Source organism: Bos taurus, chromosome 28 (assembly GCF_002263795.3).
Source record: "Bos taurus isolate L1 Dominette 01449 registration number 42190680 breed Hereford chromosome 28, ARS-UCD2.0, whole genome shotgun sequence".
NCBI lineage: Eukaryota > Metazoa > Chordata > Mammalia > Artiodactyla > Bovidae > Bos > Bos taurus.
In genome coordinates, this window is record NC_037355.1 from 43,740,225 (window position 1) to 43,766,033 (window position 25,809).

The 25,809-nt window shown below is 51.8% G+C and overlaps 2 protein-coding genes across 2 annotated transcripts in view; both read left to right on the forward strand.

The window, feature by feature from the left end:
* Positions 1–537: 537 nt before the first annotated feature.
* SLC18A3 (solute carrier family 18 member A3) lies at positions 538–2,867 on the forward strand. Its single transcript, XM_002698970.6, has one exon. It carries the CDS (start codon positions 912–914, stop codon positions 2,484–2,486), a length of 1,575 nt encoding a protein of 524 aa, XP_002699016.1. The 5' UTR covers positions 538–911; the 3' UTR covers positions 2,487–2,867.
* An 8,990-nt stretch (positions 2,868–11,857) lies between these two features.
* The window catches only part of CHAT (choline O-acetyltransferase), a 55,211-nt gene continuing 41,259 nt past the window's right edge, over positions 11,858–25,809 (forward strand). The window contains exons 1-4 of the mRNA XM_015461094.3: positions 11,858–11,957; positions 22,518–22,709; positions 23,377–23,495; positions 24,987–25,040. Of these exons, the coding sequence (XP_015316580.3) occupies positions 11,892–11,957; positions 22,518–22,709; positions 23,377–23,495; positions 24,987–25,040 (431 nt within the window). The 5' untranslated portion in view covers positions 11,858–11,891. The remainder of the gene's footprint in view (positions 11,958–22,517; positions 22,710–23,376; positions 23,496–24,986; positions 25,041–25,809) is intronic.

A 25,809-nucleotide genomic window follows, 5' to 3' on the forward strand; every position in this document is an offset into this window, starting at 1 on the left:
GGGGCGGAGCCAGAGAAACGGTAGGGGGAGTCTGTCGTCGGCGCCCCTCCAGTTCCCGCCCCGCAGTCCAGCTGAGAGAACAGATGGATGAAGCCGCGGCTCACCTCGGGGACTCCTTACCCGCGGTGCGCCGAGATGCAGACTGAGGAGGCGATCTGGAGCCCCTAGCTCCCCCGTCTCCCCCCGGGCCGGGGGGAAGCGGTAGCTGTGTGCCCCTTTCCGCGAGGAGAGACCGGACGCGGACCCCACGAGTCCTAGAACTGCTGGGGCCGAAAGCCCGCTTGTCGCGCGGCGCACCCATCCTCAGGGGCTTGGCCAGGACTCTTTCCACACCGAGACCCCTTCCTGGGCTTCCAGCCTGGGTGCATCTGGGGAGGGAACCCCCTCCGGGCAGCGCCCCGCCCCCCGCCCCCGCCCCGCCGACGCCGCATTAGCATGAGCGACGCAAGTGGCCCGGGCACCACTCGGGGGCCGAGACTCGCCGCGTCACAGCCCCGAGTGTAAAGGGAAAAAAAAAGAGTAGGCAGCGGAGGAGGAGGCAAGAGCCGACGCGAGGGGAGGGGAGAGCGGCGGGGCGAGCAAACCGCGGGCTGGCGGCAGCAGTATGCCCCTCGGCCGGCACCGGCGGCCTCTCAGCGCTGCGGGGGCGGCTCCCGGCGCGCGCGAGGCACAGCGCGCTCAGGCTCCGGTCCCGGCCCCTGGGCCAGCCCTCCTTTCCTGACTAACCCTGAGCCCAGCGGCGGCGGGCTCGGGGCTTGGTTCCGGACAGCGGCGGCGCCTCGCTGTGTAGGGTCCTTGCCTTTTCTGGCGCGCAGGGTCCCCCGAAGTTCCGCGCCTTCGTCTCTGCACTGCAGGGCGCCCGCGCCCGACCCCGGCGGCAGCGTCCTCGGAAGAGCGGCGGGGTGGGGGTGATGGAACCGGAGGCCCCGGCGGGTCAGGCCCCGGCGGCAGCCAGCAAGCTGTCGGAGGCGGTGGGCGCGGCACTGCAAGATCCCCGGCGGCAGCGGCGTTTGGTGCTGGTCATCGTGTGCGTGGCGCTATTCCTGGACAACATGTTATATATGGTCATCGTGCCCATCGTGCCCTACTACGTGCACGCGGCCAGCGAGAAGCCCACCCCGACCCCCAGCCCAACGCCGCCCACTCCGACCAACGCCAGTGCCGTCACGGTCAACACCTCAGAGCCCCCGACGGCTGCTATGCCGGCCAAGTCTATTGTGAAGCCCCAACACCCCAGGGACAACGAGGACGTGAAGATCGGGGTGCTGTTTGCCTCCAAGGCCATCCTGCAGCTGCTGGTGAACCCCCTGAGTGGGACCTTCATCGACCGCATGAGCTATGACTTGCCACTGCTTCTGGGCCTGGGCGTACTGTTCGCCTCTACGGTGATGTTTGCCTTCGCGGAGGACTACGCGACGCTCTTCGCTGCACGCAGCCTGCAGGGTCTTGGCTCAGCTTTCGCGGATACGTCTGGCATTGCCATGATTGCAGACAAGTATCCGGAGGAGCCAGAGCGCAGCCGCGCCCTGGGCTTGGCGCTGGCCTTCATCAGCTTCGGAAGCCTAGTGGCGCCGCCCTTCGGAGGGTTCCTCCACGAGTTCGCCGGAAAGTCTGCGCCCTTTCTGGTGCTCGCCGCCGTTTCGCTGTTCGACGCCCTATTGCTGCTGGTGGTGGCCAAACCCTTCTCGGCCGCGGCGCGGGCGCGAGCCAACCTGCCAGTGGGCACGCCCATCCACCGCCTCATGCTGGACCCCTACATCGCAGTGGTGGCAGGCGCGCTCACCACCTGCAACATCCCCCTCGCCTTTCTGGAGCCCACCATCGCCACGTGGATGGAACGTACGATGGCAGCATCCGAGTGGGAGGCAGGCATAGCCTGGCTGCCGGCCTTCGTACCGCACGTGCTAGGCGTCTACCTCACCGTGCGACTGGCGGCGCGCTACCCACACCTGCAGTGGCTGTATGGCGCCTTTGGGCTGGCGGTGATCGGCGCCAGCTCGTGCCTGGTGCCTGCCTGCCGCTCCTTCGCACCGCTAGTGATCTCGCTCTGCGGCCTGTGCTTCGGCATTGCGCTAGTGGACACCGCGCTGCTGCCCACTCTCGCCTTTCTTGTGGACGTGCGCCACGTCTCGGTCTATGGCAGCGTCTACGCCATTGCCGACATCTCCTATTGCGTGGCCTATGCGCTTGGGCCCATCGTGGCGGGCCACATCGTGCACTCGCTTGGCTTTGCACAGCTTAGCCTTGGCATGGGCCTGGCCAACCTGCTCTATGCGCCCGTCCTGCTGCTGCTGCGCAACGTGGGCCTCCTGAAGCGCTCCCGCTCGGAGCGGGACGTGCTGCTGGATGAGCCACCGCAGGGTCTGTATGACGCTGTGCGCCTGCGGGAGCGCCCCATGTCCGACCGGGACGGCGCGCCTCGCAGCCCGCCCGGCCCCTTTGACGCCTGCGAGGAGGACGACTACGATTACTACACGCGCAGCTAGCGGCCCTGCCCCTCCCCTAGGCCACCCACCTGCTCCCCAACCCACCCCCACCCGCGAGTCAAGGGGGCTCCTCTGGGCAGCTCGGGCTCAGGGCTTGCCACCTCCAGCGAGTACCCAGCCCCTCGGCTGTCTTTATTTCCCCGGCCCGAGTCCCCTCTCTAGAATCTCTTCTGTGTCCTTTCTTTCCTCCAGCCGGGCGTGGAGCACCTAGGCACGTAAAAACTGACGTGCTTCGGGAAAAGATGAAGAGACGCGCTGGCCGCCACGTCGGGGCTCCCCGATGTAGAGCCGCGCCTCTGCCTGTCCTTCCTTGCGTTCCTTCCAGTGCCAACTGGGCCCGCTGCACCACGGTGCCTCCGGGCCGGTTCAATAAACTATATCTGTGCGAGGCCGAGTCTCTTTACTGATGGGGGTGGGCGGCCGGGCAAGGGACCAGGGAAGAACGGGAGGATGAGCTGTGCCTCTAGCCCCAATCCCAGTCTCAGTCCAGCGGGGACGCTGGAAGCCCGTGGCTCTTTTGCAACCCGGAAAAGGAGATACGGAAGAAGCGAACCCAACAAGGGCTCTCAGGCACGAACACTCTGGTGCACACACCGCCCTCAGCCCGCCGCAGCCCCTCCCTCACCCAAGCCCAGCGCTGCGCTCCGGGGCGCCGCCCCGGGGAGCCAGAGAAACCGCTCCATCCGGGTGCGCTGGTCCCGCCCCTTAAGGACACACCCTGAATCAGCCACAGAGCTCTACACTAAGGCGCCCAAGCTAGCTGGTCTTCCACTCGAGACTGGCAGCCTGTCCCGTCCAGGCTCCAAGAGAGAATGGGTCCGAACTGTTACGGGCAGCCGAAGAAAAACCGGCCGTGTCTTTAAGGGCTCGGTATCTGGAAACTGCGCGTGTGGGCTCTGTGTGTGTGTGTGTGTGTGTGTGTGTGTGTGTGTGTTCCCTAGAGAGCTAGACTCCATCCTACGAGGAATACAGGGAACAGTTGTCGATGTGTCAACTGGTCCTGGCTGTGCAGACTTGAGTCAGGGCTGGAGAGGATGCGAGTATGTGAGCTGATACCAACCTCCACCCTCCCTGGTCCTGAGTAGAAGAAGCAAGACCCTGGGCTGTCAAAGAAGTCTCCCCACCTTGAATGTGGGTCCCCAGAGTCCCAGGCTAGCATTTGTCCAGCATTCCCAGCCCCGCCGCCTGCTGAAGGCCACAGAGTCCCCGGATTCCGCCATGGAGAGGCTGCCGCGTTGGGGGTATGCCTGTGTGTTAGACAACGTCTGTGGGGGTCTGCACTGCTGGTGTCTGCACGTCTGTTCTAAGTCTGCGTGTCCAGCTCTATGTGCGTTTGAGCAGGGTCTGTCTTTGTGGGTCTGTCTGTGTGTGCCTGCGGTGTAAAGATCTACAGGGGAGGGGGCACGCTTTGTCTAGGAGAGATGTCTGCCTCTGACTGCAAGTCTCTAAGCATCCCCAGGTGCGTGTATCGCGCGTATTCCTTATAGTACCAGCCGAGATAAGTGGGAACAGAAAAGGAGGGCCTGCAGTGATGGACAAACAGACTTATTAGTAGTACTACCAATGTTATTATCATTATTATATTCTAAAAGAAGTTGTAATAAGGTTTGAACCTGCCCTAGACGGTGGGGAGGGCACAGATTTACCCAGACTCAACCCTCCCCAGAGTTCTGCAGAGTCAGCCAGCCTCTGCTAGGATAAAGGGGATGGGGGAGCGCGGGGACTGGGAAGGCTGAGCTGAGGGCGATGGGCACCGGCGGAGGCGTGTTTTGACCCCTCTTCTGGGGCCTGGATTCTGGTGCCTTTCTGAAAGCTCTATCCGGGAGGCCGTCAGAGCACGGGATTGGGGTCGGGGAGGTGGGATCCCGGAAGGCGGGAGGAGGGGGGAGGACGGAAGATGGAGAGGGAGGGAGGCAGGGGTGGGGCTGGGGGAGGGAGGAAAAGGGAGAAAGGGGAGGGAGGAGGAACAGGATGAAAGCGGGGAGGGGACTGGCGCGGCCGGCTAGCTCGCAGCCAGTCGCGAGGCCTGGGGACCCGGCGACGTCGGAGGCTCTACCACGGACCCCGGCGGTAGCCCCAACCCCCGCACGGCTGACGCGCCTCGGAATCCCTTCCGGCTCACATTCTAGCCCCTAGTCCTGCTGGGTGCGATGAGGCGGCAGCAGAGAGGAGGAGAGCAGGAGGAGAGCAGGTGAGCAGGGCTGGGCTCCGGGAGCGGGGAGCGGGGAGCGGGAGCGCGGACCGGGAGCCGGGAGCTGAGCTTACGATCTGAGGGAGGCTGGGTCCAGGGACTGTGCCGGGGGGAGAGACCCCCAGAACCTGCGGAGTTCCCCCAGTCCCCCGGGCAGCCGCCGTCGGGGAAAACCAGGAGGATGCGGGATTCCCTGGCTCTGGTGTTTCCCCACTCGGGGTGGGGACAGGAGGACAGGGGGCTAGATGATGATGTCGAATTTAAAATGTTGTGCAAGTGAGAGTTGCGAGTTAAGATTTGAGGTAAAATGAAGGCTGCATTCCGTAAGATAGCACCTCAGAAAGCTGAGACGCTGTTCCGAAGAGGCGGTGGGGAAGGGCAGTATATACGTGATTTTGGTGAAGGGAGAATACATGCAATCAAGCACATATTTTCGCAGAGAGTTTCTACTAGTCTGGCGAAGCTTCCTGCCAGTCACCAGGATCAGTCTTCACCATGAAGGACTGTAGCAGACCCATAAAATCAGCTCCTGAAAATATTTTATCCGCAGACCTGTGGTGCCGGTCCCCCCACCCCCATTTCTGTTCTTCACCCTGGACTCCTTTCAGGGGGTGTTGAAGGTCAGCAGCTGCAGCAGCACTTGATTTAATCCTTGTGGAGGTAGATGGCAAGTGCCAGTTTGAAGTTAACAGGGCCCCCTCATGGTTATAAGTTCAACAATACTTGGGGACACCTTTCAAGACCATTTTGTCCCACAGTACTAGGAAGGCTCATTCCTAAGTCTGGTGAAGATTTCTCTGATAAGCCACTTAATGTGCAGCTACTGGACTGGGTTTATCAACAGTAATCAAAGGGCTCTGGACCAACCTGTCTTACTCAATCTGTTATGGTCGAGGAAAAATTCCCTCTTGTTATATCTTCCCATATCTAGAGTTATGTTATTACAACCATTGATTGCATTTAGAGCTATATATTTGATTAACTGCTTCAAACCACCTAGTCATCCTTATATTTATTGGCGGTTCAGTCACACATTTGGTAATGCAAGAAACAATAATCTTGTAATACAGGTAAAGTACAAATAATATAGCTAGCAGTATTATTAAAGTCATAAGTAAGAATTAAACCAAGAACTTCCATTAGGTGCAATCCAGTATATCCCCCTTTCACTTTTCACTTTCATGCATTGGAGAAGGAAATGGCAACCCACTCCAGTGTTCTTGCCTGGAGAATCCCAGGGATGGGGGAGCCTGGTGGGCTTCCGTCTATGGGGTTGCACAGAGTCGGACACGACTGAAGTGACTTAGCATTCTATTCCAATCTTTATCTTTCAAGGACGTTATATATTGGCACTATCCATAAGGCTCTTACCTGATTTTCTAATTACTAGGCTGGTTATCCTTAGTATAATTTAATTGTTCCCAAGATAAAGGTTCCCCTTAAATCTTAAATGACCACAGCCTGGTTTTAACCACATAAATCCATCCCATAATTGTGGGAGGTTTTACTCCTTGGCTGAATTTGTGCTTGTTTCTCTGATTGATCTTGAATAACTTAGAGGAAAATTCATATTTATGGCCAGTACCAGAGCAGGTATTATTAATTGACTAGGTGAGAGGATCCCATTTAGTAATATCAAGAGTAGCCTGAACGGGACTGAACTTTCTTTCTCTAAAATAAAATTTTTTAAGGCTTGTCCAGTTAGAGCTTTGGAGTGGAGAAATCCACCTAGGTAATCTACACGTGCTAGACACAGATAATTGGCCCCAACCCAGCAATTGGACTGATTTTTTAAAAACTAGCTTAGGATTGTCTCCATGATAGAAAACATTTGGTCCATACGCAAAGGTCCAAGAAGTCAAGAAAACATTATAAATGATCATACAAATCAGGTCCTGCATCTTGGGTAAGCTGTCTACTTTTGATGCTGTCTTCTCATCCTGGTATAAGTATCTGAACATCTGAACATCCTTTTAAGGTGAGTTTGAGGTCAGCAGTCCTCTCTATAGACCAGTATGGTGTAGGGGCCTTTGCAAGTGGGAGATAATCCAAGGGTCAGTTTACCTTCAGATTCACCATATATGAGCTACTTAAAGAGTACCTGAGAAAAAGTCCTTTCATCCAGGCTGGAGAAGGTACTTTAAAGTATGTCTTGTCCAGTATATATATAATATGTATTTATATATATGTATATAAAATGTCCAGTTTATATAATCCCCAAGATCATATCGTGGAGCATCTGATCTTCATCCAAAGATTACTGAGATAAGCTTCAGAAACAAAACTTAGAGTCTTCTTTCAACAATTCAATGAAACCTTACATTAGTATAGCATAAAGACAAGGGACTGTGTGGGATGTGAGTCAGTAAATACAGACCTCCATTAACAAAACTGGGATTTAATATTCATTGAAATATAATCTTTTTATCTCCAAAGTTACCTCATTTCTACCACATATATTCCAATTAAGACTAATCTGTTGCAAAATAAGTCTGATCTCAAAGAAACTTGGCCTGATATTTAGATAACTATAATTGATCAAAAGTTTTTGCATTGTTGAAACTTTTATAAGGAGTTTCAGATTGAACTTTAAAAAACAAACCTCTCAAGGCTAGGAAAGTCACGGCAAAGACTTATCACATGTCTCACATTACAGATCTAGGTGAACTTCTCCCTTAGCAAGGTCCCCCAAATACCTTGAGATTTTTGTACCTGTTGGTGAGGTAGCTTTCCTTATTTATCTGATAAAGTTGCTGGAAATGTAAGAGGTTACAATCTCTGGAGGGAGCAGATAGAGAAAAAAAGATAAATGTTTCAATTTTGCTTACAAAAGTATAATTTACCAAATTATTCTGAGTCCTAATTAGTTTGAGGGGAAGATTTTCCTTACCCCTGGAAAATGCAGATTCAAATTTGTAATTTTTCAGACAGAAACCATGAACATCATAGTCATATTCAACAGTTCACGTATTCTTATGTAACTAATTTTTGTCAACAGTTTGTGAAGCTATCAGGTTTCTCTTTAGGATTTTTCAGTTTCTCACCTAGTTCAGCATTATAGTCTGAAAGTCAGAAACTTGTATTTTTCCAAAGTTCTTTCTGTTAATCTTTTTGAAGAGGCAGCATTTTGCAAAGGCACCAGAATGAAATCATAACTGTCAATAATGACAGAAGACTTAAGAAGGCACGTTTAAAGTCTGATTACAATACACAGAAACTTGGTTACTGCTCTGACAGACAACACTGTAAGATAATAACCAGAATTGTGACTGATAACATTTTAGCAGAACATACCAGACTTTAGGAAAGCTATATAAATTTTAGAAAAATTTTATTAGTAACATTTACCATTCAATATAACCTAAGAATGTTTATCAGTCATTTGACAATGCTTCCCGTGTAATTGACATACCAAATGAACACTGTTAGTTTAGTATCTCTCTTTGGGATGTTTCAGGGGCCCTTTGAAGCGTCCCAAAGTTAGCGAGAGGTCAAAAAGACTTTATTAGAATTTGATTTAGGAAGTTTGGTCAATAAATATCAAAAGAGTTTAGAACACCCAGGCAAATGGGATCATAGGTCACTTGAGAAACAATAATTACTCACTTAGCCAAAGTTACATTAGAAGACTTCAAAGGCAAATACAACAGCTCACTTAAGAGGTAAAGAAACTTAAAATCTGTTATTAAAGGCAATTCAACATCTTAAGAAAAATTGTTCCATACACAAAATGCAGGGGAGAGTCAGCCCTGAATTTTCTCAGGGTCTACTTGCCACAAAGCTTCCTAATTTTATGTAGCCATCACTTAATTTGCTTATCCCAAACCTGTAAGTCAGACCTAATTCCTTTTCCCATAATGAAATGCAATTCCATTTCTCCTGCCTTCTTCACTGAAAACTCACGTTCTACTTTCCTTAAGCAACCATGAACTGTCCTTTATATTACCATTCTATAGGTTGGTGAACATAAATACCAGTTATAATTTCTGAAAATATTTACTTTCTTAGAGAGACAATCTCAGGATGGCACCAAACATATTCATTATTAGTCCAAATATCTTTAGTTTCTCTGTAAGAGGAAGTCAGTATTCAGTAATTAATGTTTTAGTGTCTTATTTTATTTGGGACTGAACTAGCTGTTCAATAAACTTAATTTAGCACAACTCTAAAATTTCAAGTTGTTGACTGGAGGAACTAAAATAGATAGACATTCCTAAAGCATAATTATTCTTAAGAGAGTTTATCAAAAGCTCTTATCTAATTTACATTATCTTGTCTTAAAAGTTTCTTCACATTGAGTTATTTTCCTTGCTGACAAATTTGTAACAGATATAATAAGATCTTATTTAGCTTATATTAAATCTAGGCGCAATGAAGGTATTATACTGATTATTATATTGGTGACTCTTAAGACATGTCTATATTAGTTAGATCAACTAACTGAAGCATGAATACTAGGTACTAATTTAATATTTAATATTTCCCAGTTCACATGAACCTGAAATTCATTTTTCTTATATTCAGAATGGTTTGATTTGTAAGCACGTACTCTTCTTTAGGCCAACTAACTGAGAGCTCATTACAAATTAACTTCAGCAATATTATCCAAAGACAAAGACACATGCTAAGATAGTATGCTTTTGCTGCAAGAAGAGGCATTGGCTTCACTGTCTCTAGGGCCCTTACCAATTTGACCTTGCCCTCCTCATCCTCTCAAAACTCCCATGGCACTAGGGCTGACTCTCCCTTGAATGTTGCTGCTTCTGCTTTGCAGTGGGTAGCCACGGGCCTATGCTTCAGGGCGCTCACCTGTCTAAGGACCTCCTAGTCCCAAGTGTTGTGGCATGGGACCCACAAGGACTCTACATTCTCTGGCAGTGCTGCCAGGAAACCCCTGGCTCCCCCACCCCTGGGCCAGAACTATCTCTCTTTCTGGATGCTCTGCTTTTGAGTTCGCTGTGCCTTGCCCCCAACACCCACTCCGCCACCTTGCCCACCTGCCAGGAGCCAGCACGGGGTCCCCGCCCATGACAAGGTCATGTGGGAGGGTTCTGGTGGGCAAGGCGAGCCCTCTGGGCCTGCCTGAGCATCTACCCCAAAACCAGAATCTGTTTTACTATTTTACGACTTTCACCAACTCTTCTGACATTAACGGGGGGCTATCCCCAACCACCTTTCTCTGTAAGAAAATCAAGTTAAAACTCTAGTTAATAAGTCTCCTGGACATAATAGGAGTGTTTCAATTCAAACCCCTCTAATGACTTTCTAGCTTGCCTGACAGGTTTGTTCAGATTCACAGCCTCCCAACCACTAGAGGCACAGGAAGCTTAAGATATTCTAACAATGCAGAGCTTCTCAGAGAGTTAAAATTGTTAAAATAGAACTAGTAGAGGATTTCTTTGTTGAGCTAATGCTTGCTGCCAAGTTTCCATATCCCTTACCTACTGTGTCCCTGGGAGTGTATTGATTAATATAGTTGGTGTATAGAAATGTAAGTAGTAGCTTTAATGTTTGTAACCTTGGACCCTTGAGTTAATTTTTTCTTGTTATAGCCCACCACACTTTTGCCCTATAGGAATGCAACTTTATCTAATGCTTTCGGAGAGTGGCGCCTGACTTTAGAATAATCACCTTTAGAGAAAAATAAGTTTTCTGAAGAAAGGGTCATAAAACGTTACCAGGCCTCCTGGCCAGAAGATGATGTAAATCACCTAAAGCTTATGCATATGATAAGTTTGCAGAAAGAAAGCCTGGCTTCGATAAGGATCAAGGACTGCTGACCTTGCATGACTCTACCCCCGCCCCCCGCCCCCCGCCCCGCCCCGCCATTATCCTCTATGCACAACTTAAGGTATAAAAACTACTTTGGAAAATAAAGTGTGGGCCTTGCTCATCAGGCTTGGTCTCCCCATGTCGTTCTTTCTCTTTCCTTTTCTTATTCAGGCTGATCCCATGGAGCGCAGGGGCTCTCTGCATTCACTTTCCTGCCTGGGCTTCTAAGACCCACTCGAGAAGGTGCCTAAGGTGGGGCACCTTCCGCAATTCGAGAGGGCGCCTGCAGCCTACGTGAACAGAGCAAGTCCCGCGCTGGGGCTTTATTGACTTTCTGCGTAAACCAAGGAATATCAGCCTCTTTTCTCTCCTCTATTTTCTTAACTGCAAAATTCTTTCCTTAACTCTTTATCTACTCTTTCGCTGATGCCGTCCTCCCGAGGGAATCCCTACATCCAACCGGGGCTGGACCCTGGTACCTGCCTGAGGGTAGAATGGGCTAAGCCTTAGATCTAGGCTCCTGGGAGATAATAGGGGTTGGATGAGTGGAAACCATGGGTGGGAGCTTATGCTGAGTCAAGCTTATGCTTAGGGGCAGAGGTTGGGCCCCACTAGCCTTAAAAACTAGCGTTTGCCCCTCTTGGCCTGGCTCACTTCTACTGCACCTTCAGAATCAATCCACCTCTTCCTAGGCCTAGTCAGGTGGCCCCTAGGGCCTGGGCTGCCCAGCTTCCCTGTACCATCTCCCACAGCATTCTCATGCCACCTACACGGGGAGCCAGCAGACTCAAGACCGCCTGTCACAACCCATCCAGCAGGGTCCTCCCTGCCGCAGCCACAGGCCCGTCTGCAGTCAGCCTAGAGTGCCTCCTGGAGCCCAGAGACTTAGAGGACCTTGTATTCATTCATGGGCATGTGCATTCCTTGCACTCAGCCACCCAACACTGATTTTACTTCATGCCAGGCCCAGGGCTAGGGCCCAGAGGTGAGGAACTGAATATGACAGGTGCAGTCTTACCTGGAGAAGCTCACAGTCAGTGGGAAAGAGAGGCTTTAGCCCGCAAAGCGCAGGCAGAGACAGCACGAGGGCTCTGCCAGCGGCCCTGTGCATTTGGAGCCGGTTAGCCCAGCCCTGCTGCCTGCCATGCTGCTCTGGGCTGGTAGGTCGAGGCTGGATGACCACAGTCTTGTGGAGCAGGGGCCAGCCGGAGACTCACTTCAGGTCCCACCCTCTCCTATTTGGAGCTGCAGAGAGGATGCTGTGGTCAGGGGGACTGGTCTTCCCAGTCCCAGGGAACCCTACTGATCAGAACAGGGGCAGGGGGACAGGCTGTGGGAGGTGAAGGATCCTGTGGCAGGTCTGGGTGGCTGTTGTGTTGATGCCTGTCTGCTTCTTGGTCCCCAGGTCCACACCTCTGCGTCCACAATCAGAAGCCACCAAGATGCCCATCTGTGAAAAAGCTCCCCCTAAGATGGCGGCAAAAAGTCCAGGCAGTGAGGAGGAGCCTGTAAGTGATGTTCAGAGCCCCCTCTCTCATTCCTGCTCTCCCCATTCGCAAGCCCTTGCTTCCAGAACAGTACCGTCATGTGAGTGTATGTTCCTCGGTTCTTTGTCTCATCACAACAAAGATTTGGAGTGATGGACATTAAAGCCCTTGGCGCGTCACAGCTCTTGGGTCTTGGACAAGCCGTGTTATAGCTCTTAGGCAAATCAGTGTTACAGCTCTATTTTATTTAGAAGATAGCAGGAGAGAGAGAGAGTGAGAGAGAAAGAGAGACAGAGATAGAGCGCACGCACGCGGGAGAGAGTCCGTGAGAAAGCGCTTTGGCTCCTCCTTTTATATGTTTTTTCCTCCACCTGGGCCTGCCCTATGCAAATTGGGCTTAGCCAGGAGTGCTGTTTGTTCTGCCTGAACTCTTCACTCTGGTCCTCGGACCTTCCTTTGACCTTCCTTGTCTTTTAGCCACCGCCATTTTGGACTCCTTTTCCCTATTCTACCTGCCTAACATTCCCCCCTCAAGAGATGGGAGGCCCAATTCTTTGGGAATAGGGGTGTCGAGATCTTTCTGGCTACTTCCTGCTGAACTGGGGTGGCGAGGGGTATTGGGCCTCCCCCTCTTGCTAGTCTCAATCCTCAGAGTCCTTATAGCGGTGTCCAAGGGTGTGTGATATTTTCCGTGGTTGGCTGTAGTTTTATATCTTTGTTGAACTGGCATTGCATGTTGTAGCTGGTTGACCTGGGCAGAGACGAAACAGGTTAGACAATTAACAGTACATGGAATAATCATAACAAGGACTAGTAGGGACATTGGTCAATTTTAAATTCACATGGCCAGAATGGCTCAAGTCCCTCCTTGTTCAGGGATCAGAAGATCTATCTCCTGTCTGTTTTGGAATACAGTCTCTGTCAAGCTGTGTTGGCTCTTCAGAGTTATCCTGAGAAATCTTATTCCCAGAAACCAGATTTTGGGGGTGTTCGTTAGAATGGCACTCATTGGTAGTCCTGAATAGGTATCTGAGATCTCCCAGGGGCTCACAGGTGTATTGAGTGTCCTCTTCTGTTTTCTTCCATGGCTTGACTCGTAAGTACTGAATTCAGGAGTCATGTCCTGGTACCTTGACTGCTGTGGGGGTAGAAAGTATTACAAGGTAGGGGCCCTTCCATGTGGGCTGGAGTTGAGCCTTTGGGGACCCATCTTTCCAGACTTTAATTAGGACTTGAGTTCCTGGAGCATATAGTGGTAACTCTTTAGAATCTTTTGGGTCCTGGTTCATACCCCACAAGCGTATATCCTGTTGGAACTGCCCAATGGCCATGGTATAAGACTGGAGGGTCTGAACCTCTGGATCTAGGAAGAGGTCAATGACATAAACAAAAGGTCTCCCATATAGCATCTCATAAGGAGTAAGACCAACCTGTTCCTTAGGGGCAATGTGGGTGCGGAGGAGAGCTATTGGTAAAGCCTCCTTCCATCCCAGGGAGGTCTCCTGGGTTATCTTTTTTATCGCTGATTTTAAGAATTGATTGGCTCTTTCTACTTTTCCTGAAGATTGAGGCCTCCAGGCACAATGGAGATAATACGTAATGCCCAATGCTTTCGAGACTCCTTGGGTGACCTTAGAAGTAGATGATGTCCCATTGTCACTTTGTAATGACCTGGGCAGACCAAATCTTGGAATGATTTCATGCAGCAGTTTTTTCACCACCTCCTCAGCCTTCTCAGTCTGGGTGAGAAAGCCTTCAATCCATCCTGTGAATGATTCTATCATAACTAGTAGGTATTTATACCCTTGAGAAACTGGCATCTGGGTGAAGTCCATCTGCCAGTCCTCTCCTGGGTAGGCCCCACGTCGTTGGATGGGCTGGGCCAGCTGGGGTCTTCGAGCTCCTTGAGGGTTGTTTAATTGGTAAGTGGGACAAGAGGAGACCACCTGTCTTACAGTTGTTTGGAGGCCTGTTCCTCTGAAGGACCTTTCTAGTAATCTTTGGAGGGCCTTTTCTCCTAAATGAGTGGTGGCATGTAAGGAGTTAACCAACTTCCATTGGAGGTTCCCAGGCAGAAAAAGGAGTCCCTCCTTTTGGAACCACCCCATATGATCTTGAAAGCCCTCGCTCTTAGCTTTAAGAGTCTCACCTTCAGTATATGAAGGAGTTTCTGGAAAATTAGTCTGTGGAACTAAGGTGGCAATCCCTATTAGGTCATGGTTCTGTAATGCTGCAATCTTACCTGCCTGGTCAGCTGCTTGGTTCCCTCGTGCCACTTCCATGTTCCCTTTTTGGTGTCCTTTACAGTGGGAGACTGAAACCTCAGTGGGCAGATGGACTGCCTCCAAGAGTCGAAGAATCTGATCACCATATTTGATTGGGGACCCTCGGGTGGTCAAGTGGCCCCTTTCTTTCCAAACAGCCGCATGTGCATGTAGCACCAGAAAGGCATACTTGGAGTCAGTGTAAATGGCTATTCTTTTTCCTTTTCCCAGCTCTAAAGCTCAAGTCAGGGCTATGAGCTCAGCTAATTGGGCTGAAGTACCTGGTGGCAGAGGCTTAGCCTCTATGGTCTCAAAACTGGAGACTACTGCATACCCGGCTCCTCTTTTTCCATCCAAGACAAAGCTGCTTCCATCGGTGTACCAGATTTCCTCAGGATTGGTCAGAGGATCTTCTGACAATCCCTCGCAGGGTTTTGTCCAGTGGTCCAAGGTTTCTAGACAAGAGTGAAAGGGGAGAGAGCCCTCGGGGGTAGACAGGAGGCTGGCTGGGTTAAGAACCTCACAAGGGGATATAGTGAGGCCTGGATTTTCCATCAGCATTACTTGATATCTGAGGATTCTTTGATCAGACATCCATAAATGGCCTCTCCCATTTAGGAGTTGTTTTACTTGGTGGCTGGTAAAAATAGTTAGTTTGCTCCCAAAGGAGAGTTTTGAAGCATCTTCTATCACGATTGCAATAGCTGCAAGATTTCGAAGGCAGGGGGGCCAACCTCAGGAAGTTGGATTGAGCCTCTTGGATAAAGGCTGGGGCTCAGATCCCAGCCTTTGAGTTAACACTCCCAAGGCTATTCCCTCTCTTTCATGGACATAAAGTTGGAATGCTTTTTCTGGGTCTGGCAACCTCAAGGCAGGTGCCTGAGTTAAGGCCTGTTTTAGTGTAGCCTCTGCCTTCTTTTGAGGAGTTCCCCACATCAGTGGGATTGAATCATCTCGTCCCTTTAAGCTTTCATATAAGGGCTGGGCAATTAGACCATAGTTGGGTACCCAGATTCTACAATAACCAGTTAGCCCCAGGAAAGCTTGCAATTGTTTTCAAGTCGTAGGGGAGGGCAACTGGAGGATTCCGTGTACCCGATCAGAGGACAGCCTCCTGGACCCATGTGTAATCTGAACTCCCAGGTAAGTGACCTTTTTCTTGACCATCTGTGCCTTAGCATGGGAGACTTTATGTCCCCTTTCTGCCAAGAAGTTTAGAACCTGAATTGCATGTCGTTGGGCACTTTTCTCATCTGGAGAGCAGATTAGTAGGTCATCTACGTATTGTAATATTTTCCCATTAGGTCCCAGGTCCAGATCTAGGAGATCCCGGCTAAGGGCCTGTCCAAACAGGTGGGGGCTATCTCTGAACCCCTGAGGTAATACTGTCCAAATCATCCGTTGGTGTTTTTCTCCTGGAGCTTCCCACTCAAAGGCAAAAAGATATTGAGATTCTTTAGCCAGTGGTATGCAAAAAATGCATCTTTGAGATCCAAGACTGTAAACCACTTGGCACTGGGTGGGATTTCTCCCAAGATTACATAGGGATTGGGTACTGTGGGATGGAGGGGGACTACAGCTTCACTTATGATCCGGAGATCTTGAACCATTCGCCAGGTTCCATCCTTTTTTCTTTACTGAGAGGATTGGGGTGTTACATGGCAAACTGGTGGGGACCAATAGCCCACAAGCAAGGAATTTATTTATTAAAGGCTGTAGTCCCTCCCGAGCCTCTCTTTTGAGAGGATATTGTTTCCGATTAGGAAACCGAGTGGGATCTCGGAGGACAATGATGAGCGGTTCAGCTTGGTGGGCTCGCCCAGGAATCCCCTGGTCCCACACCTGGGGGTTAATTTTGTCTTCCCATAGTTTTTGGTCCCTCTCTACTGAAGGTGTAATGGGTTCTTCAGTAGTGACCAGGGGCTGTAGAGCTCTAGGGGCTGAAAAACTTCCCATCACAAGGGTGGTCCCCAGTTTAGTGAGTATATCTCTTCCCAATAAGGGGGTAGGACACTCAGGGACCACCAGAAACTGGTGGGAAAATATTTGTCCATCCCAGCAACAAAGAAGTGCTCGGGTGAATCTTTTAGGAGTTGCTTTTCCTGTGGCACCCAAAATGGTACAGGTTTGGGAGGAGAAGGCTCCGGAGTAGGAGATCAAGACAGAGTAGGTAGCCCCTGTGTCAACCAAGAAATTCTCGGACCTACCTGCCACATCCAGTTGCACCCTTGGCTCCAGCCCGTGATGGTTATCTGTGACAGCGGGCTGGCTGGAACGGGCCGCTTCAGTCCTCTTGAACCATCGTGAGGGTAGGCTTGGCGCTTGACCTTGAGGCTCTTGGGTCCCGAGGGCAGAGTGCCGCCCAGTGTCCCAGTTGATGGCATTTGTGGCAAGCCGTTCTAGGAGACTTGTCACGGTTTGGACACTCTTTGGCCCAATGCCCCGCCTGTCTACAGATCAGGCATCTGTCTCGTGCCTTGTCCTTCAAGGACTTCGGGTTTGCCATAGGGCTTCTCTGGAGGGCGGCCAGCATCTGGGCATGCCTTGTCTCTTTCTTTCTCTCCTTATCCTGGGCCTTGGCCTCCTTCTCCTGTTCTCTGTTATAAAAGGTATTGGTGGCTGTCTGGACCATCTCATCTAAAGAGGCAGCAGGATCCTGCTGTTGTAGCTATTGTAACTTAATTCTGATATCTGATGCACATTGGGACAGGAATTTGTCCTTTAAAATCACCTGTCCCTCGTAAGAGTCTAAGTCCAGATTGGTAAACTTTTGGAGTGCCTCTTTTAGCCTCTCCAGAAAGGCAATGGGGTTCTCATTGGGCTCCTGAGTTATTGCTGAGACCCTGGCATAGCTAATTACTTTTTGTTGGGCTGCTTTCAGTCCTGCCTTCACACAAATTAGAAAATGATCTCTTTCCCAGATGTGCTCCGGGTCCTTATAATTCCAATTAGGATCGGAAGAGGGGACTGCAGTTTCCCCTACTGGGTATCTATCACTGGACATGTGGAGCCCTGTTGCATACCTCCGGGCTTCCTTTAAGACCCTGGTATGTTCAGGATCAGATAAAGTTTGACTAAATATGACCATGATGTCTTTCCACATCAAGTCAAGGGCCAAGGTAATATGTTGGAATGTATCTATATATTTGCCTGGGTCATCTGTATAGCTTCCCAGGTCTTGTTTGATCTGCCTTAGTTCTAAGAGGGAGAAGGGCTTATGGACCCGGGTTGGTCCGAATTTTCCTCCAGTTTCAACTAAGGGACATACTCGAGCTGGCTTTTGTGGAGGAGGTGCTCCCGGATATGGGGGCACGTTTGGATACGAGGAAGGAGCACCAGGCAACTCGGGAGCTGTGGGAGGTGAGCCTTCACAAGGGGTTCCTTTTCTTGATTGTCTGTGCCTAACACCATATGCCTAGTGGGCTTACTTTTAGGACGTACTACAATCCCATACTTAAGACAGAGTTCCTTCATATCTCTTAGTTGGAAGAAAATTCGGACATAGGGGATCTCTGTCCATTTCCCTTGTCTTTTGCAGAATAATTCTAATTGCAGGATGGTATTATAATTTAAAGTTCCATCCTCAGGCCAGTGTTCCTCGTCCCCCAGTGGATACTGTGGCCACTCATTGGCACAAAAGAATTTCAAACGACTTCTCCTTAGAGCTAGAGGGTCGAACAGCTTCCAGTTATCAAGGATGCATCTCAAGGGCGTCTGTCGGGAAGCGGATTGGTTATTTCCCACCTGAAAGACAGTCATGACAGGGAGAAAAGAAAAAGACCTCTTTCGACTTCCTTAGGGTGAGTCTTTCTGAAGCTTATCCTACCCAGAACTGCTGCAACCTGAGAGCCAGGCGTCCCTGGGCCAGGGTGCAGATCCCCAGGCAGGCTGAGGCGTGACAGCCTCCTGGGACCCCTGGGACTAGAGGATCCTCGAACAGGTTGAGGCGTGACAACCTTTCGAAGACCGATCCCTAGGCAGGTCAAGGCGGGATGACCTCCTGGGACCCCCCGGACTGGAGTTTGGGCGTCCCCAAGATCTCCAGTGTGACCAGTATTGGGTAGGATTAGGGGGTTGGATATTATAGAGTATTTCCCTCCCAAGGCCAGCTATTTTCTGGTTGTCTTTCCAGAAGATTGTAGAGGCAACCTTGTGGGTCTGGATGGGGCTCAGGAAAAGAGCATGAAACAGGAGGGAAGGGGGCAGAGCACAACCTTTCAAAGAATGACATAGCACAAGGGTATAATGTAAACCAATTAAAATCAATTGGGTCCAAGATGACAAGTCAATTCAAGTAAACCTTAATCCCCAATCTATAAGCCAACGGACACCCCAGAGGACAGCTCAGGTGTCAGAGGCGACAGGTCCAAGGCACAAGGTCACGAGGGAGGAGAGGGTGGTTCCCCAATGGCTGAGACAATCCTCTCATTAGCATATGAATTCCATCCCTTCACAAAACCTAGCCAGGCCTAATTCCATGGCCCCAGCCCTTGTCCTCGGCAATGGTTCACACCCTGAAGAGTGGCTTCTCTCTGGATTCTTACAAATCCACCTCTTTGTCTCTCAATGAATTTTTGCAATGAGACATCAGAGCCAGGGCTTGAGTCCTGGGAGAGAGCTGAAGGACAGGAGGAAAAAGCAGTGGGAAAAACGTGCCAAGGAATCCCCTTCATAGCCCGCCAGAAAATTTGCTAAATATCTGACCGGTGCTCAGTTTCACTGGTCTGAGCCTTGGCACAGAGAAGAGAAAGGACAGAAGAACCCCCACCGGCTTGGGTAACAGCTACTGGGGCCCAGCAGATAGCGCCTTTGGGACATGCTGAGGAGTAGCCTCTCCAGAGTCCCTAATTGTGCCCCCTGCCACCTGCCTGTTCGCAGGAGGTTCGAGGAAACAAGAAACGAGATTGTAAAGGTCCCTCCAGCCATAGGAGCGAGGACCTCTTACCTTAACCAGAGGTCTTCTGGAATCTGAGACTGGGCCGCGTGAGCTTTCTGCTGAGTTCGTTTTTCGCTGTCCCGGTTTCCAGCACGATGGGCCTTCCCCTGCGCTGGGTTTCTTCACCTTCCGCTTCTAGCGCAGGAACTTTGCTGAGTTGGGCTCCTGCTGTGCTTGGCCTCTTCCGCGCGGAGGTTGTTTCAGCCAGGTTAAACCCGAGTCACGGCACCATAGATGTCACGCGAGTGTATGTTCCTCGGTTCTTTGTCTCGTCACAACAAAGATTTGGAGCGACGGACATTAAAGCCCTCGGCGCGTCACAGCTCTTGGGTCTTGGACAAACCGTGTTATAGCTTTTAGGCAAATCAGTGTTACAGCTCCATTTTATTTAGAAGATAGCAGGAGAGAGAGAGAGAGAGAGCGAGAGAGAGAGAGAGAGAGAGAGAGAGAGAGAGAGAGCGAGCGTGCACGCACGCGGGAGAGAGAGAGTCCGTGATAAAGCGCTTTGGCTCCTCCTTTTATATGTTTTTCCCCCACCTGGGCCTGCCCTATGCAAATTGGGCTTAGCCAAGAGTACTGTTTGTTCTGCCTGAAGTCTTCACTCTGGTCCTCGGACCTTCCTTTGACCTTCCTTGTCTTTTAGCCACCGCCATTTTGGACTCATTTTCCCTATTCTACCTACCTAACAGTATTAAGTGGGACTGGCCTCCGAATCTTGCCTGGCACCTAGCCCTGTGCTCTCCTGGGCATGAACGCCAGCTACAACCCTGCCTCTAGTTTGCTGAGGAGGCTGGGAGGGCCTGGCGGAGCTGGGACTGTCTTCAGGGAATACGGAGGGAATGCTGACGGCTACCCTCAAAGCCAGGGAGAGTCCTTGATCTGGGCCAGGTACTCTCTTTTCTCTTGGCGCCTCCCGCTCTCCAAGTTCCACTTCCAATGGCTTTGAGCCCAGTGGAATTGCCTGAGGATGAGGCTGAATTCCCTGCTCTAAGCCTTGTCGCATCGCAGCCCCTGGAGCCTTAAGGCTCCAACTTCCCCGCTAGTTTGAGACAACGCCATCCTTCCCTGGGCAGGCATCCTCCTTCTGTATCATACTCACCTTCTAAAGTGAGTGTGCCACAGCTGTCTTCTTGACACCTCTTTACCCCAACCTGCACCCCAGGGCTTCATGTGAAAACTTGATCAGAACTTTCTGGCTTCTCTCTGTGAAACTGCTCATCAAGTTGTCTAGACAAACAGTCTGACAAATACTTCTGTTGTCTCTCCCTTTGGACTGCAGCTGCCTTGAGAGCAGGCTCTGTCTCTCCATTGTCCCTGAGTTCAGCCCAGGACCTGGCTCATATAAATTGCCCAGAAATGTTTATTGACCTAAGATCCCAGGACCCAAAGGCCCTCCTTTGTACAAGCCCCTGTCTCTGTACCCAGGCAAAGTCAGAAATCCATGAGAGTCTGGGCAGAACCCTGAGGGGCTGAGACATTTCAGCAGAGTTCCTGCTTCATTCCGTCTTCCGCATCACTGATTCCCCAAGACCCGGGCTGAGTCACTGGCACAGCCCTGAAGAAGGGCAGCTCCAACCAGACCTGCTGCCACTTTTGCACAAGTCACCAGCTGGACTGGGCTTTCTATACGTGTTTCCCCACTCACCCACCACACGGATCCCCAAGACCCCAGGAGAGAGAAGAGGGTGGGGTCAGGGGGCTGGACCTGGCTCTCTGGGAGTGGGCTGGGCCACCGAGACTGCTGCCCAGACCCATCCTCAAGTGTTCCCCAGGGCAGCAGGAGCAGCCCATAGTTGGCAGTGCCACCCTTCTCCCTCCGCCTAGGGCAGTGAGCTCTAGAGGAACAGGCTCAGAGAGGTGGATCCCCTTCTCTCATCTGCACATGCGCTCCAGCTCACTCACACTCGCCGGGGGTGGGGGGTTCACCTCAGCCCCTGCAGCAGCGGGAGCAGAGCACAGGTAAGTACGCAGTGGACCCCCTTCACTGCACAGCCCAGCTGGGGTAGAAAATTCACTCCCTTTACCACCCCACAGAGGACAAACCCCGGAAAGAAGGCTGTCCGCTCTTTGCCAGCTTTGTAAAGTTTAGTCAATAATATGAAAAATCCTGGCTTCTCATTGTGACCGGCTAAGTGAGGAAGAACGAGAAGGATGGATGGAAAAGGAAGCAAGGACGAGAAAGGCCGAGGAGGAAGGAGCAGGAGGGCTGCCGGTGGGGTGGGGTGGGGGGGTTATTTCAGGGCCTGACTCTGCCACTGAATGGCTGGATGACTTTGGAGTAGTCTCTTCACTCTTAGGCCCTCAGTTTCCTCACCTGAAAACTGGACAAAAATTCCTGCCCAGGCTAAGCCATAGCCCTGTTGAACACACACGATCCACAGTGATAGAGTTTGTTAACTGGGAAACCCACGTCAGGAGCACGTGGGTGAGGAGTTCTACTGAGATTCTCGAGATGCTTTGGGACCCCAGGAGTTATGGGTTTTCTCTTAGCAATCCCTTTGGAGGTAGAAGGATAGTCATATCATGACATTTTGTGATGTGCCTAATGGGGCCAGTTGTTCTTCTTATTTACCTGTGCCCCTCTCAGGTAGGGATTGTTGTTTAAGTCCTGTGGATAAGGAAGCTGAAGCTTGGAGAGATTAAGAGTGGAAGAATCGTCCCCCATCCCCGTCCCATGCCCACATGGAGCTAAATGCCCCTCCTTGGGTTTCATAACAGGGAGGGATTTAATAAGGAGTCCAGTGCACGAGTCACCCTCCCATATCATGAATATCAGACTATCATGCAGAATTCTGGTCATTAAGGCAGGCAGTGAGCTATTCCTCTCTCCATCTTTCACCTGTCCAAACCCCTCCATTAGAGTCACACCCTTTGGGTCCAGAGATCAGTTGGATTGTGGAGCCCCAGCTGGGAACAGCTCCTAAACTAAGAGTGGCCAGCAGTCAGTATCAATAGCAGGACTGTTTCATCTTAGACTCATTCTTAATGGTTCATAAGCACTTTCACATCCATGATCACTTTGGTCTTATAAGAAGTGGAGTTTCTTCCTCCCATTTTACAGGGGAGGGAACTGAGGCACAGAGGTAGGGGTCATTTGCCAGAGATCACACAGATGGCCAGCAGTTTGTTCTGTCTGGTGTCAGCACCAGAGTCTTCTCCTCTGCACTTGGTCCCCTGCTAGGGGCAGGGCTGAGGTGTGGGAAGAAGCAAACAGGTGTCTCCTCAGTTCACAGCCCTGCTGAGCTGAGCTCTAGAAACAGACAAGTCCCAGGGTAGGGAACAGGGATGGGCAGATGGAGGTAGACACAGGGGATCAGTCTGGGGACAGACGGGGGCCACACTTAAGGTCAGGCACAAGAACCTGTGAACCTTGTCTTCCAGGGGCTGCCCAAACTCCCTGTGCCCCCACTGCAGCAGACCCTGGCCACCTACCTGCGGTGCATGCAGCACCTGGTGCCCCAGGAGCAATTCAGGAGGAGCCAGGCCATCGTGCAGCAGTTTGGGGCCCCTGGCGGCCTTGGCGAGACCCTGCAGCAGAAGCTCCTAGAACGGCAGGAGAGGACTGCCAACTGGGTAAGAGCTGCTGGGGCAGCAGACGAGGAACCCATGGAGCAAGGGGCAGAAGCTAGATAAGAAGATAGAGGGATTTGGATAAAGGGCAGGTGGGTGACCGAGATGGGGCAAGGGGCAGAAGCTAGGTAAGAAGATAGAGGGATTTGGATAAGGGGCATGTGGGTGACCAAGATGGGGCAGAGGGAGGGACAGGCATGGGAGAGACACAGAGGGATAGTAAGGGGCAAGGGTGAGAGGCTGAGAGGGGACAGATGCAGATAAAGATGGGGTTATGGGGAGAGACAGGGTACAGAGATGGCGGACAGATGGGGGCAGATGAGCAATAGGGTTGGGAGCAGCAGGGGTAGCATGAAGTCAGGGGCAAGGGATGAAAGGCAGGAATGAGACACTCATAAGATTGGGCAGGGGACACGATAGAGCGGCACACACGCAGGATGAACACTGAGGGAAGAAAGGAGATGGCGTTGGAGGAGGCTGAGCGACAGGCGGGACGGCTCAGGGAGCCACAAGCTCCAGCCCGTAACTGGGGCTTAGTGTATGTTTGTGGAATGAATGAATGATCTAGTGAAGGGTCCCCATTTCCCTTCCTGGATGCCAAGGTGGGAGTGATGTGTTCCCCAGGCAGGGTGTGTGTGGCCCCTGGGCATAATGGCACCCTCCTTGGCAGGTGTCCGAGTACTGGCTGAACGACATGTATCTCAACAATCGCCTGGCCCTGCCTGTCAACTCCAGCCCAGCTGTGATCTTTGCCCGGCAGCACTTCCAAGACACCAATGACCAGTTAAGGTGAGGACACCAGGCTCCCGGGCTCATAGCTTGGGAGTCCGCCCGGAGGAGGGGGCCTGGCCCCACCCCCAGGAAGGAGAGGCTGAAGCTTGTGCCTTGGCTGAGCTTTCTGAGGCCAAATGGCCCTGAGACAGTGGCCATCCAGGCCAAGGGGTCAAAGGAAGAGTAGGTGAGGGGCACGTGGGTAACACACACGGGGTCTTCCTCAGGTATATCTATTTGGGGTGCAGTGGGATGGGGCGGGGAGGTCATGGGCCCCAGGTGCCCCCATGGCAGTCTGGCCTGGCTGAGGTCCTGGAAGGAAATCTGTAGTCTCTTGATCCTGCCGGTGCTTGAAGCTGGGGCTTGCCACTGGGATGCGCGGCCCCAGTCTGATTCAGAGGCCTCTGCTCCCTGCAGCCCCCAGCTCTGAGCAGAGGCTCCCGGGGAGTGGGAATGGCTCCTTCCCGCCAGCCACCACCAGAGTGTCTGCCATCTGCTGCAATTTCAGAGCTCACTGAGCCGCTAGAACGGCCTATGGGTGCGCTGATGACTGCGACAGAGGGGCCATTTATGCAGGAGTGGAGCAGGGCGGAGGGTCTCTCAGAGCCAAACCCAGGTCTCTGGCCTCAAGACCAAAATGTGGCACAGCGTGGGGACAGTTCAGAGGGAGGAAATAAAAACACGAGGCAGGCTGCACCTTGGCCTCTGATCCAGGCTGGAAGACCCCCGCCCCCTCCTTCTTCACCCAGCCCAAGCAACCTGCTGGCTGGAGGGGGAGGGGGTTCGGGAGCCTTCCCCCTTCCCCTACAGCTGGGCATTCCCTGGACAAAGGAAGTATGCGGACAGATGAATGACTTCTGTATACAGTTCTCAAAATTGCGTTGAAGCGGGGTGTTTTCCTCCTGAGGCAATTAAGCCAGGTTCATTGTCCATGGGCAGTTAAGATGACAGGGTCCCGTGGTAAGGTTTTCTGGTGACTTTTTTCTAGCCGACAGCACCTGGCTTTCTTTTACATTAGCACTAAAGAGACCGAATTACTGACTTTTCCTGGGAGACTGGATCTCCCAGAACCCTGGGATTTTGGCCCAGTCCAGTCCCAGCACAGGCGTTCCCCTGGAAGAACACCGCCCCTAATGGTCTAGCCTCCTCCTGCCTGCCCCGTGGCCTCTCCTGGCTTCCTCTCCCTCCTCCTCTCGTTCACCTTCCGATTTCCTCTCCTCCCCCAAGTTCTCTCCTCAGGACCATTTTTAGTCTGTGTTTGTGAAGGTTTGTGCAGGAAACTGACAGCCTGGGGGTAGGGATGGGGCAGCAGGAACCCTAGCTGATTACTGCACCGTTAGGGCCAGTCATCTGGTGGGTGGCCCGTGAGCATGGGAGAGACTAGAGGAGCAGGGGAGGAGGGGGAGGGGGAGAGAGAAAGAGGAGGAAAGAATGAAAGAAGAAGGGGGAGAGGAGGGAGGGCCCCTGGGCCCCAGAGAGGAGAGACTAAGGCCTCATCTCTCTGCGCAGGTTTGCAGCCGACCTCATCTCCGGCGTGCTCAGCTACAAGACCCTGCTGGACAGGTAGGACTGAGCCCCCCTGGGAAGGGCAGTGCCCTCTTCATCTGGCTCCTGCCACACTAGCCAAGGAGCTCGTGGAGGCAGGGACCGTGTCTTTTCTCAGCTCTGTGTTCCCGGCTTCTGTCACTGAGCAGATGACCCCCTGCACATCTCGAACATCAGAACAACCTTTTGAACTCTGACACCTACAACACATGATGTGGCAACCTGGAGTGAGTAATCACTCTGGTTACTATAGACTCCTGCGTGTCAAACGGAAATAATAACGGTGGCCGCCTCTTGGGGCTGCGCCACTGTCCTGTGAGATGATGCCTGGGAGGCTTTTGGCCCTAAGCCAGGCACAGCAGCTCTCTGTGCATTTGTGTGCTTCTGCTCCCCACCAGACCTCCCTCGCTGGGTCTCCAGGCCTTCCAGCTGCTGCCTCCCCGTGATGTTTTCTTGTTGTCTCTCCTCCTCACCAGGAGCTCTCTGCCACCCCCCAGAACTCAGTGCTGATGACCCTCCGACTGATTTCAGAGAATCTCATCCTTTACCTTGTCCGGCTGAGCAGCAGGGCGAGAATGGCCTAGGCCCCCCTCCCCACAACTTTGTACCTGTCCGTCACTGACAGTCTAGACCCCAGACGCCCACGTGTGTGTGTGCACACTCGCACGGACACACATACCCATACACGTCCACATGTAAGCTCCCACATCTAATCGCTGTAAGGGTTATAAAGCTAGAGCTTTATGCCATTGCTCAAGGGCCTGCTTTGGACCCTTCCTTCATTCAC